Raw genomic sequence first — 17150 nt, forward strand, 5'->3', positions numbered from 1 at the left:
GGCTACATGTTATTGTTCAATTCCAGATTGAATAACCACGTTATTTTATTGACAATTTGATGTTATTATCAGATTGTACTAAATAGGCCTACTGCCCCCCCCCCCCCCCCCTTTTTTTTTCAGTATACACTTTTCAGCCTGTCTATGGAGGATCAGGATGTAGTAGGGCCCGGCTATATGGTATGTACGTATTCCAGATGAGATTATGTACATTATAACGTCACGTGTAGATGTGTCTATTTGTTTACTGATCTCAAAGTCTGTTGATTTCACATGAACAGTTGAATTAAGCAGGATCTTTCCATCTGTGAGATAGGACTACGGGTGAACTAGTCTATGCGTGCTGTGTGTTCTTTCCCTGCTGTCTGTTTACACTGCTGTCTGTTTAGATGGTTGATAGTTGTCTCTCCAGTTCTTCAGCTGGCATCGGAATGAGCACCTGGTGTGGTTTCTCTATCCAAATACTCTCAGTGCAACACACACACACAGTGCCATGATGTGAATGTTGTTTTGGAATTAAAATGTGCACCCATCTCTCTGACAGTGGGGTTGGTACAAGAGCTGGTTTGATTTGTTTGTATAAATAGAGTGTGCAAATTTGTGACTTTATTTTGCCTTTCTGATAGAATAAACAAATCAAATTGTATTTGTGACATGCACTGAATACAACAGTGAAATGACCTTTCAGTGAAATGAACTTACTTACAAGCCCTTAACCAACAATGCAGTTTTAAGAAAAATAAGTGGTAAAAAATAGATGAGTAAAAAAAAACAAATGATTTAAAGAGCAGCAGTAAAATAACAGTAGCAAAGCTATATATATACAGGGGGTATCGGTATAGAGTCAATGTGCGGGGGCACCGGTTCCTCCAGGTAATTGAGGTAATGGTAATCTACATGTAGGTAGAGTTAACGTGACTATGCATAGATAATAACCAGAGAGTAGCAGTAGCATAAAAGAGGGGGTGGTGGGTGGCGGGACACAATGCAGATTGTAGCCACTGTGCGGGGGCACCGGTTAGTCGGAGTAATTGAGGTAGTATGTACATTAATGTATAGTTAAAGTGACTATGCATATATGATAAACGGAGAGTAGCAGCAACGTAAAAGAGGGGTTGGGGGGGGCACAGAATGCAAATAGTCCAGGTAGCCATTTGATTACCTGTTCAGGAGTCTTGTGGCTTGGGGGTAAAAACTGTTGAGAAGCCTTTTGATCCTAAACTTGGTGCTCTGGTACCGCTTGCCATGCGGTAGTAGATAGAACCGTCTATGACTGGGGTGGCTGGTGTCTTTGACAATTTTTAGTGCCTTCCTCTGACACCGCCTGGTGTAGAGGTCCTGGATGGCAGGCAGCTTAGCCCCAGTGATGTACTGGGCCATACGCACTACCCTCTGTAGTGCCTTGCGCTCCGAGGCCAAGCAGTTGACATACCAGGCAGTGATACAACCATGCTCTCGGTGGTGCATCTGTATAACTTTTTGAGGATCTGAGGACCCATGGCAAATATATGTTTTTGTTGTGCCCCCTTCATGACTGTCTTGGCTGTCACACCCTGATCAGTTTCACCTGTCCTTGTTATTGTCTCCACCCCCCTCCAGGTGTCGCTTGTTATCCCTGATGTATATATCCCTGTGTTTCCTGTCTCTCTTTGACAGTTCGTCTTGTATGTTCCAAGTCAACCAGCATGTTTTTCCCGTGCTCCTGCCTTTTCTATTCTCTTTAATTAGTCCTCCCGGTTTTGACCCTTGCCTGTTTTCTGGACTCTGTACCTACCTGCCTGCCTGACCTCGAGCCTGTCTGCCACACTGTACTTCCTGGACTCTGAACTGATTTTGACCTTTTGCCTGTCCACGACTATTCTCTTGCCTACCCCTTTTGGATGTAATAAATATCAAAGACTCAAACCATCTGCTTCCTGTGTCTGCATCTGGGTCTCGGCTTGTGCCCTTATAGTACAAACTGGCCATGACAGACCCAGCAGACTTGGACCAGCTCCGCTATACTGTCTCCGTGCAGGGAGACATGAGGAGCTACTGCTGGACCTTTTGGAAGGGCTTCGTTCCTTGACGGAACGTCACGACCAAGGGTTCAAGGCTATCATGATTTAGCCCTCTGAGACCTCCCAACCACCCAGTACTATCAGTGGTGGGTTTGTACAGCCTACCCCGACTCCCCGAGAACCCCGCTTACCTCCTCCGGAGCGATATTCTGGAGATCCTGGAACTTGCCAGGGTTTTCTTTCTCAATGCTCCCTTATTTTTGAGCTGCAGCCATCTTCGTTTCCTTCGGACCCGTCGAAGATAGCAAATATTATTACGCTAAAGTCAGCAAGGGTGCTCTCCTGGGCTATGGCAGTTTGGGAGCAACAATCCACCATTTGTTGTCATCTGGAGGATTTCATGGCAGAGGTGAGGAAGGTATTTGATTCTCCGGTGTCCGGGAGAGGGGTGGCCAGTAAACTTCTTGAATTACGTCAAACCTCCCGTAGTGTGGGGGGGCACTGTTGGAAGACAAGGATGTAGAACACGTTTCCCTATCGCTCCTGAGTTAGTGACCATATTTATATATTTAACCTTACAAAATTTTATATATTTTGGTTTGGCCAGGCGTCTGAAGTGACCCCTAAACAATTCAGATCAAGTTTGAGAAATGTAAGTTTGTAATGTCGTCTACTCGGCCAAAAACTGCGTCTGCAAGAGCGGGCCGCAGCAAGCCTGTGCCCTTTCTTGATTCACCCCCGCCACTGGATGCTGCTAATGCCGGCCTCACCGAAACACTGACTGTGGAGATGCTACAATCTGTGATAGGCACCCCCAAAACCGATATTTTCAGCAAAATTGACTCTCTCTCTACCAATCTCAGGTCAGACATATCAATGGTCAGATATGAGCTTAAAAAAATCTATTGAGAGTATACAGAGTAAGCTCGACGCACATGAAGTGGCCTTATCGGAGCTGGAGCGAGGTGCTACAGACCACAGCACTCGCATTAGCGAGCTAGAGGCTAACATTGGCTCATTAACAACTAGGGTGGCATACCTCGCCAATAGATGCGAAGATATGGAAAGTAGAATGCGGAGGAACAACATTAGTCTACTGGGAATAATGGAGAGAGTGGAAGGCCCAAGACCCACGGAGTTCATGGCCCAGCTGCTTCAGGAGCTGCTCGGCCTGGAGGAGAAGCCACTGCTAGACCGGGTCCACCGCACTCTGCGTAGCCAACCCTGGGATGGAGAACCCCCGCGACCATTTGTCATCAGGGTGCATTTCTTTTACGTCCGCAATGACATACTGAGGAGACCGGGAGAAGCATCCTTTCTCCTCTCCAAGGGTAAAAGAGTCTCGATATTTGCGGACTACACCACAGCTGTGGCTAAGAAGCGGGCTAGCATTGGAGCTGTGAAGCATCAGCTACGCGCCTGCCCGGGCGTGAAGTTCAGCCTCATCTACCCTGCGGTTCTCAACAAGAACGTGAAAGCGGCTGTTGCATGGTGTGGAACAAATGGTTGTTTAGCTGATCTTCTTAGCAGGCCGGCTGGCAGACTGGTTGGCAAGCGAAGCCAACTTTGCTGGGTTCATCGACATTTGAATGTCACTCTCTTTTTATTTATTTTTTATTTCCAAAGCAGGTTGCCGCCTCTAATGCCAATATCTGGCTGTTTTCATTGTTCAGTCATAGTTTTACCATCGGTATTGCTGTTAAACCTCTCTTAACCAACGTTTGTTTTCTGTAGACTCTACTGGGGACCGATCTATGAATGTTTGGCTTACTTTGGTTAAATGGTCACAAATCTCAGGTAGCACAGAGTAAGAGTTATCATGCTTTGCTCTAAACTTTTTTTGTTTTTAGGGTTTTGCTTGCATCTCAGTTGGGGAGATGCTTCGGCAAGGGAGGGTGTGAGGGAAGGGTTTTTCCCTCTTTATTTGTATATAGTTTTTATGTGTTTTTTGCACTTCGTCGCTTGTCTTTTGTTTTTTAAATTTGAGCTTTTAGGGTCAACTAGGATCTTTAGTTTACATTGTATCTTGTCCTTTACACATCCTCTCTCTCTTAAGACATGACTCAGCCTAGTGTAGCCCATCCGGCTGGAGGGAATGGCTTTCATTTTCTTACTTGGAACTGCAGGGGCATAAATAACCCAGATAAATGTAGTAAGGTGCTACACCACCTTCATCAATTGAAAGCTCACATCATCTTTCCCCAAGAAACTCATCTGAAGGTATTGCAACACTCAAGTCTCAGGTGCAGATGGGTGGGTCAGGTGTTTCATTCCTCATTTCAGAGTAAGGCAAGAGGGGTGGCTATCTTACTTCACAGATCAGTACCTTTTACATGTTCTAATGTGATCTCAGATCCCCATGGAAGATGCATAATTGTCAGTGGTAGGCTGCTCAATACGAATGTACTTCTTGTTAATATTAATGCTCCTAATTGGGACAATGGGGATTTTTTTCAAATCGGTTTTCTCTACACTCCCAAATATGTCTTCTCTGATGTTGATCTTAGGCGTTGACTTTAAGTGTTGGTTAGACCCACATTTGGATCGATCCTCCACTAAACCACCCACCTTAACAACCTCACCTAGAGTTGTCCGAACCTTTGTCTGAATTCACAGTCTCAGATCCTTGGAGAATGTTTAATCCGCCTGAAAAAGCATACTCTTTTTTTTTTCTCATTGGTTCACCACACTTTTACACGCATAGACTACTTCCTTGTAGATGACAGGCTTCTCCATTCCATATCTTCATGTTCATGTAATCCAAGTGTTGTATCTGACCACGCCCCTGTTACTATGGAAGCAGTCTTTCAAACTGTTGACAATCTGTGACCGCCTTGGTGGCTAAATACTCAACTGCTCAGTAATGAACAATTAGTACATTTTGTTTTGAGTCAAATCGACTTTTTCATGATTACAAATAGAACCCCAAACATCTCTGCGTCTACTCCGGGAAACTGTCAAATCATATATCAGAGGTGAAATTATTTCCTACACCGCACATGAGAACAAACTGAAAAGGGATAGTCTATCTATGTTAACACGCTGTATTGCCCAATTATTTATAAGGAACGTTTAACTTAAAAAACAAAAAACAAAGACCCTCTTGACTGTGTATCACACCGTCCAATTAGCCTGCTAAATGTTGACTATAAAATTCTAGCCAAACTTCTGGCAAGGCGTCTGAAAACACTCCTCCCATCAATTATCTCTCCGGATCAAACAGGATTTATTAAAAATAGACACTCGTTCTTCAATCTTCGATGATTATTTAATATTATATATAATCCTTCTGTCGTCAATACCTCTGACGCCATTATATCCCTGGATGCGGAGAAAGCGTTTGACCGGGTGGAATGGAAATACCTTTTTTACACTCTAAATAAACTCTGCTTTGGCTCCAAATTCATGACGCTGGGCTGGACTTGGATAAGACTTCTGTACTCGCTGTACAGCAGGTGTATTATTATACACATCCAACCCTTCTGTCTATGTTCCTGCTGCTCTTGCCACATTTGCATCCTTCGGTCACTTATCAGGGTATAAACTGAATCTCAGTAAAAGCGAATTGATGCCGCCTAATATGGCCACAAAGAAATCCCCTTTACATAACTTGCCATTTAAAATTGCTCACAGTAGTTTTATTTACCTCGGGAGTACATGTCACAATCAAAAACCTTTTTCATGACAACTTTGCTCCTCTTTTAACTCGTACTAACCCGTACTAAGGACGATTTGGAGTGCTGGTCTTTGCTACACCTCTCCTTAGTCGCAATAATTAATTATATTAACATGAATACTCTCCCTAAATTCTTATATCTCTATCAGTGCCTTCTGATTTTTTTCTTCCCAATAGATTTTTCAAAAAGATCGACAGCCTAATACTACCCTTTACATGGGACAAAAATCCCCCCGGGGTACGAAAACAGCTTTTGCAGAGGCCCAAACCAGACGGCGGTCTAGTTCTACCGGATTTCAGATTCTATTATTGGCCGCTAACCTTAGGATCATTCAGTACTGGTTGCAGAGCAGAGATATTCACACCTCCAATTTGGCTAGAGATGGAGGCTGCCTCATCTATACCGGCATCATTGTCTTCCCTCGCTCACTCCTCCGTTACAGGCCCTTACTCCTCCTTCACCAAAAATATGTGTGTCAAAACAACATTGAAGATCTGGGATCAATTTCGGCGCCACTTTGGGTTTCAGACAACCTCTTCTTTGGATCCGGTGGCCTCAAACCCAGCTTCCCCCCCCCCCATCTATGGTTGATGGTGCTTTCTCAACATGGTCTAGTCTCGGTATTAAAAGATTGAGAAATCTTTATATTAACAATACATTTAGTACGTTTGAACAATGATCAGCTAAATTTGGTCTCCCCAGATATAATTTATTTAGGTTCTTACAAGTCCGGAGTTACGTCCACAGCATAGATCCAGGATTCACCACCCTTCCCGATGAAACACAGTTCGACACATTTCTTACCCCACTTTCTACTCTGAAAGGCACCGTGTCAATAATCTATAGTCAAATTTGCTCACTACAAACCATCTCATTAAACAATATTAAATCAAACTGGAAGGAGGAACAGGGAGAGGAAATATCTGATGAACTATGGGAAGGGGCACTCAAAGGGGTACATAGCTCTTCTATTTGCGCTCGACACGGTCTCATTCAATGCAAGCTCATTCATAGGGCCCACTGGACCAAAGCAAGATTATCCAAAATTTACAAGGATGTGAACCCTAATTGTGTACGACGTAATCAGTCTCCTGTTAATCATATACACATGTTTTGCTGTTGCCCATCTCTTGTTGGTTTCTGGAAAGACATCTTTAACACACTCTCAGAATTAAGCGACACACAGATCGAGCCAGACCCTTTTATTGCACTATTTGGGGTTTCCTTACCCACAATACAATTGACCAAAATGAGTAAGGATGTAATTGCCTTTGTCACTTTGTTAGCGAGACGATTCATTTTACTTAGATGGAAATCCTCTGTACCCCCCTTTTCATGCTCTTTGGATTAAATCCGTTTTGAATTGCATAAAGCTGGAAGAAATTAAACACACACTCAATGGGTCTGTAGACAAATTCTATGCAATGTGGGCTCTCTTCTTTTCTTATGTTAAACAACTACATTTCCCTGCAGTGCCAGAGTGATGTATATTTATATATTGGTGATGTAAGAGGCCTGGTATGTGCATAAACGACATCTCGGATGTTAAGGACTGTATTATCTGTGCTTGTTGACCTATAACAATTGTATCAAAATATACATCATTTTTTCCTGTGTTTTCCTTATATTTTATTTATTTATTTTTGTATTTGTACTTTTTATGTCTCTCTCTGTCTCTGTTTTGCTGTCTTTGATGTGTTGTTGTATATTACTACCAAATAACTGACAAGTGCAATTATTTTGTAAATGCTGGTGTTGACAATTCAATAAACAATGTAAAAAAAATAAAAACTCTGTAGTGTGGCAGACTACGCGGTTGATTTTCACACGTTGGCCCCCGAGAGAGTGCCTGGAATCCGGAGTCTATTTTCGATAATTTTCTTCACGGATCATCTGAGGTGGTAAAAGATGAGCTAGCAGCTGGGGAAGTACCGGTGGACGTCGCCTCCCTCATCGCCCTCACCATCAGAATTGACGGATGCCTAAGGGAACGCAGGAGTGAGAGGAGGTCTGGTCTCGGGCACACTCGTTCATCCGCTATAGCTCGCTCACCTTCCAAGGAATCCGGAAACCCCCGAAGGCTGTTTTTCCGAGAGGATCCGAAGCCACCCGAGCTCCCTCGTGAATCATCAACGAAAAGTGAGTTGGATACTCCTGAGCCTATGCAATTGGGAAGAGCTAGGTTATCGGTTGGGGAATGCTCACGTAGGCTGAGTTCAAACTGTTGTCTGTTCTGTGGAGGGGCAGGACATTAGGAAACCCTTGTCTCTGGTGGGTACAAGTACTCTGGTGAGCCAGACTGGGAGTTCCCTAATTCCCGTCGCCCGCACACATTTTGTTTGTGCTTTTACTGTTGGGAGACCAATCTAAGTCTCTCCGAGTGCTCATTGACTCTGGGGCTGATGAGTTTTATGGATGCCACTATTGTTTCTGAGCTTGGTATTCCCACTCAACCTCTCTCGGTTCCCATGGATGCTAGGGCGCTGGACGGCCGCTCAATAGGTAGCGTCACCCATAGTACTGTGCCCGTTCATATACGGGTTTCAGGTAACCACTGTGAGACCATACAGTTCCTCCTCATTGCATGTCCCCGTGTTCCAGTTGTCTTGGGATTTTCATGGCTTAGGGTAATGTCCAGATGGATCCTGGAAAGGTGAAAGCAGTGGTGGATTGTCCTCAACCTACGTCCAGGGTGCAGTTGCAACATTTCCTAGGCTTTGCTAACTTCTACCGCCGTTTTAATTTGGGTTACAGCACCCTGGCAGCTTCATCCTTGTGCCTTCCTGTCCCATCGTCTCAATCCTGCAGCGAGGAACTACGACGTAGGCAACCGAGAACTCCTGGCGGTCAAGATAGCGTTGGAAGAGTGGAGGCAGTGGCTGGAAGGAGCAAAACAGCCATTCTTGGTCTGGACCGACCATAAAAATGTGGAATATCTCTGTACAGCCAAGCACCTTACCTCCAGGCAGGCTCGGTGGGCTCTCTTGCTTACTAGATTCAACTTCACCATTTCCTACCGCCCAGGGTCCAAAAATGTTAAGCCTGACGCCCTCTCCCGCCTATACAGTTCCTCTGCCACACCCTCGGTCTCCGAAACCATTCTCCCTACCTCATGCCTTGCAGCCACTGTGGTTTGGGGTATTGAGACCCTGCTTCACAAGGCACAACGCTCCCATGTGTCTAGGATTAAGCCCGTGTCTCACAGTCCTTTGTCTTCTGTCCCCAAGCCCACACCCCCTCCCCTTGTCATTGATGACCATCCGGCATACACAGTGAGATGTCTCCTGGGTGTTTGACCAAGGGGCAGAGGTTTCCAGTACCTGGTTGACTGGGAAGTTTATGACCCGGAGTAGAGGTGCTGGGTTTCTGCTAGCTTCATCACCGACTTCCACCGCCAACACCCTGGTCAACCAGGTGTGCGCCCAGGTAGAACGCCAGGTGGCGTCCCTAGAGGGGGGGGGGGTTACTGTCACACACTGATCAGTTTCACCTGTCCTTGTTATTGTCCCCACCCCCTCCAGGTGTCACTTGTTATCCCTGATGTTTATATCCCTGTGTTTCCTGTCTCTCTGTGCCAGTTTGTCTTGTATGTTCCAAGTCAACCAGTGTGTTTTTCCCGTGCTCCTGCCTTTTTCTATTTTCTTTTACTAGTCCTCCTGGTTTTGACCCTTGCCTGTTTTCTGGATTCTGTACCCGCCTGCCTGACCATTCTGCCTGCCCTGACCTCGAGCCTGACCGCTACACTGTACCTCCTGGACTGAACTGGTTTTGACCTTTTGCCTGTCCACGACCATTCTCTTGCCTACCACTTTTGGATGTAATAAATATCAAAGACTCAAATCTGCTTCCCGTGTCTGCATCTGGGTCACGCTTTGTGCCCTTATATTGGCGGGTTTGGACCGTGATAGATTGTTGGTGATGTGGACACCAAGGAACTTGGAAGTTCTCAACCTGCTCCACTACAGCCCCGTCGATGAGAATGGGGGGCGTGCTCGATCCTCATTTTCCTGTAGTCCACAATCATCTCCTTTGTCTTGATCACGTCGAAGGAGAGGTTGTTATCCTGGCACCACACGGCCAGGTCTCTGACCTCCTCCCTATAGGCTGTCTCATCGTTGTCGGTGTTGTGTCGGCGGTAAATGCAGATGATTGTGTGTATGATAATGAGTTCCCTGGAGAATGAAGAGTGTGACCAAGTGAGAGAGATGGTATGTGTGTGTGTGACAGAGAGTGTTTTACAGCACGTACACCTGGATGTGCAGACAGACAGAGTGTGATGAGGCAAGGCCAAACACCCCTATCTCAACTTGATACAGGAATGGTAAACTTTTCCTCTAGGGGTGGAGGTAGTGGGGAGGCGGTCTGGCTTCTGGCTGCACCCCATACTCCTTTCTTTGATCTTGTCTTTTCTGACCATACAAGCCCTCAAACTCCCACTCTCAGCCCAAAATTCTAATTTGATGCACAGATGTTATTTTATGTTCCTGTCTGATCTGTTTATTTCCCACTCACACATCCATGAATAGATATTGGAGTAGACAACCATTATTTGTCAAAGGCAGGGCCTGGTAATAACTTTTCAAAGGTAAGAATGTGTCTCTTTCTCACTGATTAATATGTCATAGAGCAGTTAACACCTTAGCAAAGAATCAAATTATTCTGCACATGATATATATATATATATTAATTCAATCAATCAATAGACTAACTTCAAAATATGTCAATGCACAATTTTATTTGCTCTCATCGCAATTCAACGTTGTTTGTAACAATGTAGCTAACATTGCATGACTTTGTTACAAAACTTAACATTTGGGCTTTATAGGGCTTATAGCGCCACTATGTGGATGCAATTGATACTTATATTACTTGGGCGTGGCACTTTCACGCAAAACCCCGCATTGATTCCTACATTGATGATTGGTTACTAATCATGGAAGGCCACTTCTATCAACATGATTGACGTGCCTACGTAGGCATCCCAAAGCCTTTCTTTCTGTTACGGCATCTTAGAAATGTGCTACCCATTGGTCAACCTAAATACACACCCTACATTTTATTGACATGACTGGTTCCCTGCGGTTGTGGGCGGGTAGAAGGTTCCAGAACTGGGCGTAGCAGGATCTGTGGGTGGTGTCGTTTGAAGTGAACAACACATCCGCCAGCCACCCTTCTCCCATCGGTTCACTGAGATTACAGCACATGGTCCCTGGATTGATTTAGTCTAAAAACACCCAGTTATTTGATAGTAGCTACTTATTTATAGAGATCGTCAAGAAAAGTGCAGAAGGACAGGTAAATTATGTGTGCGACCAAGCTGGAAGGACTCACGTTAGCTAGCTAACTTTGTTTAGTTTGCTGCGTGCATGCTAGCTAGCTAGCTAGCAAGTTCTCCTTTTCTTAACTGTGAACTTTGTATCTGACTAGCCGTGTTGAAAGCCGTTTGCAACTGTTGTGTACTATTTATTTAGGTTAAGAATGTTAACTGACTAACTGTTATTTGTCATTTATGCAGTGTTCGTTGTTGCCTGAATAAGTTAAACACCGGCGAAACGAAAGCTTGAAAATGGACGGTGGCGTGACGGTCATCACCAATCCCACAGTGTCGGTGCGGCTGACCAGTACCATCAGTTCGTTCGAGGTGAATAAACGATATAACAGGGGAATCACCATCGCCGAATTCAAGGTAAGTTGTTGGTAATATGTCCTTCGGGCCTCTGAATCATAATGATGTAGCAATTGCCCCTCTGCACTGCAGACACTAAGACCACAGGCGCAGCACAGCCTGTGGTCATGTGATGCAGTTTCTCGGTTTCTATTTTTTTTTCTCTCTAGGGTAAATTGGAGATGGTTGTGGGTACCCCGGCCTCCAGCATGGAACTGCAGCTTTTCAGTACCACTGACAAGTTCATGCAGAAACTGGATGACAACGAGGCCCTGCTAGGTTCCTACCCTGTGGATGATGACTGCAAAATTCACGTATGTACTTCTGTGCTCAAACACTGCTCACATGGTGTGTCCCCTGTTTACCTTTATTCACACTGGAGTCATGTGTAAGATGTTAGATCTGTTGATAGGGTATCTTAATCCACAAGTGATTTCAATGCCCACAAGATTTCTGACCACAGCATGACTCTGCTAGCTTGATTGCCAGCCTCTTTCTACATTCGACAAGATTATATGCCATACTTGTCTTATTGGGCTAAACAGCGACCAGTTGGTTAAAAGCAGAAACTGACTGGCACCTGTACGATGACTGAGCCATTCTGTTATTTTATTATTCAATATGCTGAGTCACGATGATGGTGAATTCTGTGTGCTTAGGTGATTGACCGCAGTGGAGCCCAGAGCGGAGAGTTCAGTGATCTATCTAAAGTGGAGAAATTTGAGATTCCAGATGAAGTCTATGAGAAGAGGACAGGTACTGTGAGCTTGCACCATCATCCATCATTCACCATTCACAGCTAAAGCGTACAATTGAAATTGAATCGGAGGCAGTGAAGAAAATACTTGTTGAGAGCCATTTGCCACTTTCGAGTGCCACAACAGATAACTAGTGATAATTGCTCTCATCTACATCCTGTGTTACCTTTCAGTTTGAGGTTACATGGCAAAACCTTTCCTCAGTACATTACGTAATGATTGAGTGACAAACTATTACCATTGTAATATGGGGATTTCAAAGTGGATTGTCCATCTTTCCTCCTCAGATTCTGTAAGGTCATTCATGAAGAAGCAACGCGTTGGTCGCTTCAATGAAGAAGAGACGGCTAAAAAGGAGGCAGAGCTTGCAGCTCGTGAGGCCGAGGAGGAGGCTGCTGCTGCTGCCATCGGCGTCGGCAACCGATGCCAAGTACAGGTTGTTGGGCTACCCACCAAGATTGGCACCGTTATGTATGTTGGTGAGTGAGGTTGAAGCTTATTTTCCACAACAGGATTTAGGCTTGTCTAAACAGACTGTTACCATGGTTACGCCATGGATTATCAGTCTGACTGAAGTCGCCCTAAAAAGACGCAATGGTCTCTACATTTCCACCTACTGTAGTGGTTGTACATGCTGTTGGTCCTTTTGGCGGTAGGAGGTGGAGATAAGGTATCCACAGGAAAGGGAGAGCGAGACCCTTAAATAGAATTGAGACTTCAGAAAGTGTTCACACCACTTTACTTTCTCTAAATTGTTGTTACAGCCTGAATTTAAAATGGATTATTATTTTAAAAAATACAAAAAAATGTCACTGGCCTGCCCCATAATGTCAGTGGAATTGTTTTTAGAAATGTATCAAAATATAAAAGCTGAAATGTCTTTATGGCAAGCCTAAATAAGTTTGTGGAAAACTTATGTCAAATAATAAGTTGTCCTGAATACAAAGTGTTATGTTTGGGGCAAATCGAATACAACACTCTCCATATTTTCAAGCATAGTGGTGGCTGCATCATGCTATGGGTATGCTTGTAATTGTTAAGGACTGGGGAATTTAGGATAAAAAAAAGAAACCCTAATGGAGCTAAGCACAGGCAAAATCCTGGAGGAAAATGAGTTTGTCTGCTTTCCACCAGACACTAGGAGCTTAATTCACGTTTCAGCAGGACAAAACCCTATTACTCAAGGCCAAATCTACACTGGAGCTGCTTACCAAGACAGTGAATGTTCCTTAGTGGCCTAGTTACAGTTTTTAGTTAAACCTACTGCAACACAACAAAATGTGGAATAAGTCAAGGGGTATGAATACTTAAGGCACTCCTTATTCCAACAGAAAACACTGTTATTTTCTGTCTTGCAGGTACAGTAGATTTCAAGCCGGGTCATTGGGTGGGAGTGAAGTATGACGAGCCTCTTGGGAAACATGATGGCAGGTGAGGGCAACTGGCATAATTTGTGACATCACATGGTGTCTGAGAATGTTCACTGTTAAGAGCTACCTTGCATCATGATGTGCATTTCTTGTATTAGACTTATGGAGTTGTGCAGACCGCATGAAGTGTACTTGATGTCTCTTCTCTCTCTTTCCTTAGTGTGAAGGAGAAGCGATACTTTGAATGTGAGAACAAGTACGGTGCATTTGTCAGGCCCCTGACAGTGACCGTGGGGGACTTCCCAGAGGAAGACTACGGTCTGGATGAGATGTAGAACTGTGATGCTGTCACCCAGTCAAAGGGTGTGGGCAGATGGGTTCAACCAAGGTTCAACTTTGACCTCCAGTCCGACTACGAACCCGGGGCGAGGGACAGTGTCATTGCGATTAACTTTATTTTGTTTTGCGCTGGTCAGGGAGGTATGGGTTGGACTATAGAGAGCTGCAACTGGGTAAGGAGGCAGTATCGCCTAGGACCAAATCTAGCGTAGGTGTTTGATATCAGAATAGAAATTCAGTGCAGAACGTGAGTAAACCGCCATGGGAGGATCTAACCTAGTCAATGTTTCATGTGAACTCTGTCGGAGGGTATGAAGTGGTCCTCTTATGCATCACCTTCCCTTCAGAAGTACCCACTGCCCCCACTCAATTACACTGCTCAATGATGAGTTGTTCCAAGATGGAAAACGACTACTAATATTCTTCACTGACATTCTATATCAGAGCAGACTGTTGGGTTCCAAATAAAATTCAAGTTTTTTTTTTTCCAATCTGTACATGTACAGTGCATAAAGAAAGTATTCAGACTCCTCGGCTTTTTCAGCCTTATTTTAAAATTGATTAAATTAAACATTTTCCTCAACAATCTACACACAATACCCCATAATGGTGAAGAGAAAACAGGTTTTTGGAAATGTTTGCAAATTTATTGAACAGAAATACCTTGTTTACATAAGAAATTTCACAGTAGTTTTGAAAGTGGTGCTCCTGAGTCAAAATTGGTCCCTGTTTTTTGTGTACTGTCATTAATTTTGTGTGATATGAATTTGGAAAATTGTTTGAGGTGTATTTTAAAATTCATCTGTTACAAATCCAATTTGTGCCATATTTTACGAATTTCTTTAAAATCCAGGACTGCATCTTTGAATGTTTTTTTTTGTGGAATTTACTGGATATTGAATGAGCAGAGTTGAGAAAAGCTCTCGAATTAAAGTACAGAGTCTTTGATGCCTTGTTACAACTACATTGTTGGATGTATTTCATGTAAATGATAACCAGGTGGTCCTACTAGTTCGTTTGATCCAGTGGCTTTAGAATGCAAGCGTTCCTAAATTGATGTCCTCTGAATTTTGAGTTGAACCTGAATTGCCCATCACATCCTAGATTCAAATTGAATAATAGGCAGTCATAAAAAGCATCACAATGTGAATTATCAACCCAAGCCATGGTTCTGGTAAACTTTATAAAATAAATCCCATGCTTTGGAATGCAAGAATTCACACTACAACAAAATATCTAGTTGTACTGACTAGTGACAGTTTATTTGAATCTGTTCAATGGTTATTGTACCATAAAACCCTTTGTTTTTGTGTGTTATGTCCCTGTTCTAGATTCTGGAAAATGTTAAACTGCTTCTAACGCTCCAACACTTCAAATGTCTGAATACCAGTTATGCACATAGCATGCAGTTCAGACCTAGAGCTCAGCTGATGACAAGTCACTTTTCAGATGGATGAGATATCTTATCTGTATTTCTACTGAACTTCATTGTACTGCTCCTCATTGCTACTTCAGAGTTTGACTCATGAAAGCATGTGATCTGTCATTTGTTTTATCGCGCATGTAACTGAGCCAGTTTTGGAAGAGAAACTGAATATAAAAGCAAATAATTAATGCGTTCCTTTTTTATTTTAATTGTATTTTTTTCCTCAGACCTTGTCAGCAATTGACAGGCCCTGATTGGTCCATGAATTGCAATCTGTTCTTATGAAATCTCAAAGGTGCTGGTGTTATTTTTGATGTGCCAAAGTGCAATGGTATCTAATGCACAATAAAGTAAAATAAACATACCAGCAGATGTGATGCTCAAGGTGTATTTTACCGATTCTTACTCTGATTCACCATTAGTAGGACAAAAATAAAGTACCTCATGCATGGTGAAAAGAGAGGTAGAAGAGATCTCTAGTCTAGGCAGGGGTTAAAGACTTCATCACACTTATCCCGAAACTGTCAGGTTGCAGTGGGACACTGCACAGGAAACTGAACAGTGAAGCACTGACGGAAGGAATATGGTCAGTGGTCGTAAAAGTACCCAATTGTCATACTTGATACCTGCTCATTGACTTTTGCTCAGCCTTCAACACCATAGTACCCTCCAAGCTCATTATGCTCGGGGTCCTGGGTCTGAACCCCACCCTGTGCAACTGGGTCCTGGACTTCCTGATGGGCCGCCCCAGGTGGTGAAGGTAGGACACAACACCACTTCGCTGACTAAACACAGGCCCCACAAGGGTGCGTGTTCAGCCTCCTGTACTCTCTGTTCACCCATGACTGCATGGCCACACATGCCTCCCAACTATATTATCAAGTTTGCAGACAACATAACAGTTGTAGGCCTGATTACCGAAAATGGCAGCCTACAGGGAGGTGAGGGCCCTGGCGGAGTGGTGCCAGGAAAATAACCTCTCCCTGATCATGGACTTCAGGAAACAGCAGAGAGAGCACGTCCCTATCCACACCGACGGGACCACAGTGGAGAAGGTGAAAAGCTTCAAGTTACTCTGGATACACAACACTGACGATCTGAAATGGTCCACCCACACAGGCAGTGTGGTGAAGAAGGCGCTTTAGAAATTTGGCTTGGCCCCTAAGACCCTCACAAACCTTTACAGATGCACATTTGAGAGCATCCTGTTGGACTGTATCACCGCCTGGTACTGCACTGCCCGCAACCACAGGGCTCTCCGGAGGCATCTCCGGGGGCACACTGCCTGCTCTCCAGGATACCTACAGCACACGATGTCACAGGAAGGCCAAAAAGATCATCAAGGACATCAACCACCCAAGCCATGGCCTGTTCACCCCGCTACCATCCAGAAGGCGAGGTTAGTACAGGTGCGTCAAAGCTGGGACCGAGAGACTGAAAAACAGCTTCTATCTCAAGGCCATCAGACTCTTAAATAGCCATCACTAGACGGCTACCACCTGGTTACTCAACCCTGCACCTTAGAGACAGCTGCCCTATATACATAGACATGGAATCACTAGTCACTAATAATTTTTACATACTGCTTTACTCATTTCATATGTATATACGTTGGTTAAGGGCTTGTAAGTAAGCATTTCACGGTAAAGTCTACACTTGTTGTATTCGGTGCATGTGACAAATAAAGTTAGATTTGATTTGATATACTGTATTCTATTCCACTGTATTTGAGTCAATGCCACTCTGACATTGCTCGTCATAATATTTACATATTTACTCCATTATTTGATTTAGATTAATATTTTTATGAATTGTTAGATATTACTGCACTGTTGGAGCTAGGAACACAAGCATTTCGCTACACCCCTAATAACATCTGCTAAATATGTGTATGTGACCAATAAAATTAGATTTG

General features: G+C 43.9%; 1 protein-coding gene across 2 annotated transcripts; it reads left to right on the forward strand.

Annotated features, from left to right (window-relative positions):
• The first annotated feature begins 50 nt into the window (after positions 1 to 50).
• On the forward strand, positions 51 to 15615 carry tbcb (tubulin folding cofactor B). 2 transcript variants are annotated; one of them, XM_036961356.1, is made up of 7 exons: positions 51 to 180; positions 11193 to 11363; positions 11513 to 11656; positions 12002 to 12098; positions 12388 to 12579; positions 13459 to 13531; positions 13691 to 15615. In XM_036961356.1, exons 2-7 carry the CDS (start codon positions 11244 to 11246, stop codon positions 13803 to 13805), a joined length of 741 nt encoding a protein of 246 aa, XP_036817251.1. In that variant the 5' UTR covers positions 51 to 180; positions 11193 to 11243; the 3' UTR covers positions 13806 to 15615. The 2 variants fall into 2 exon arrangements, with proteins under 2 accessions (XP_036817251.1, XP_021437632.1); XM_021581957.2 differs by lacking the exon at positions 51 to 180 and adding an exon at positions 10770 to 10972.
• Positions 15616 to 17150: the final 1535 nt, after the last annotated feature.

This window comes from Oncorhynchus mykiss, chromosome 24 (genome assembly GCF_013265735.2).
Source record: "Oncorhynchus mykiss isolate Arlee chromosome 24, USDA_OmykA_1.1, whole genome shotgun sequence".
Taxonomy (NCBI): Eukaryota; Metazoa; Chordata; class Actinopteri; order Salmoniformes; family Salmonidae; genus Oncorhynchus; species Oncorhynchus mykiss.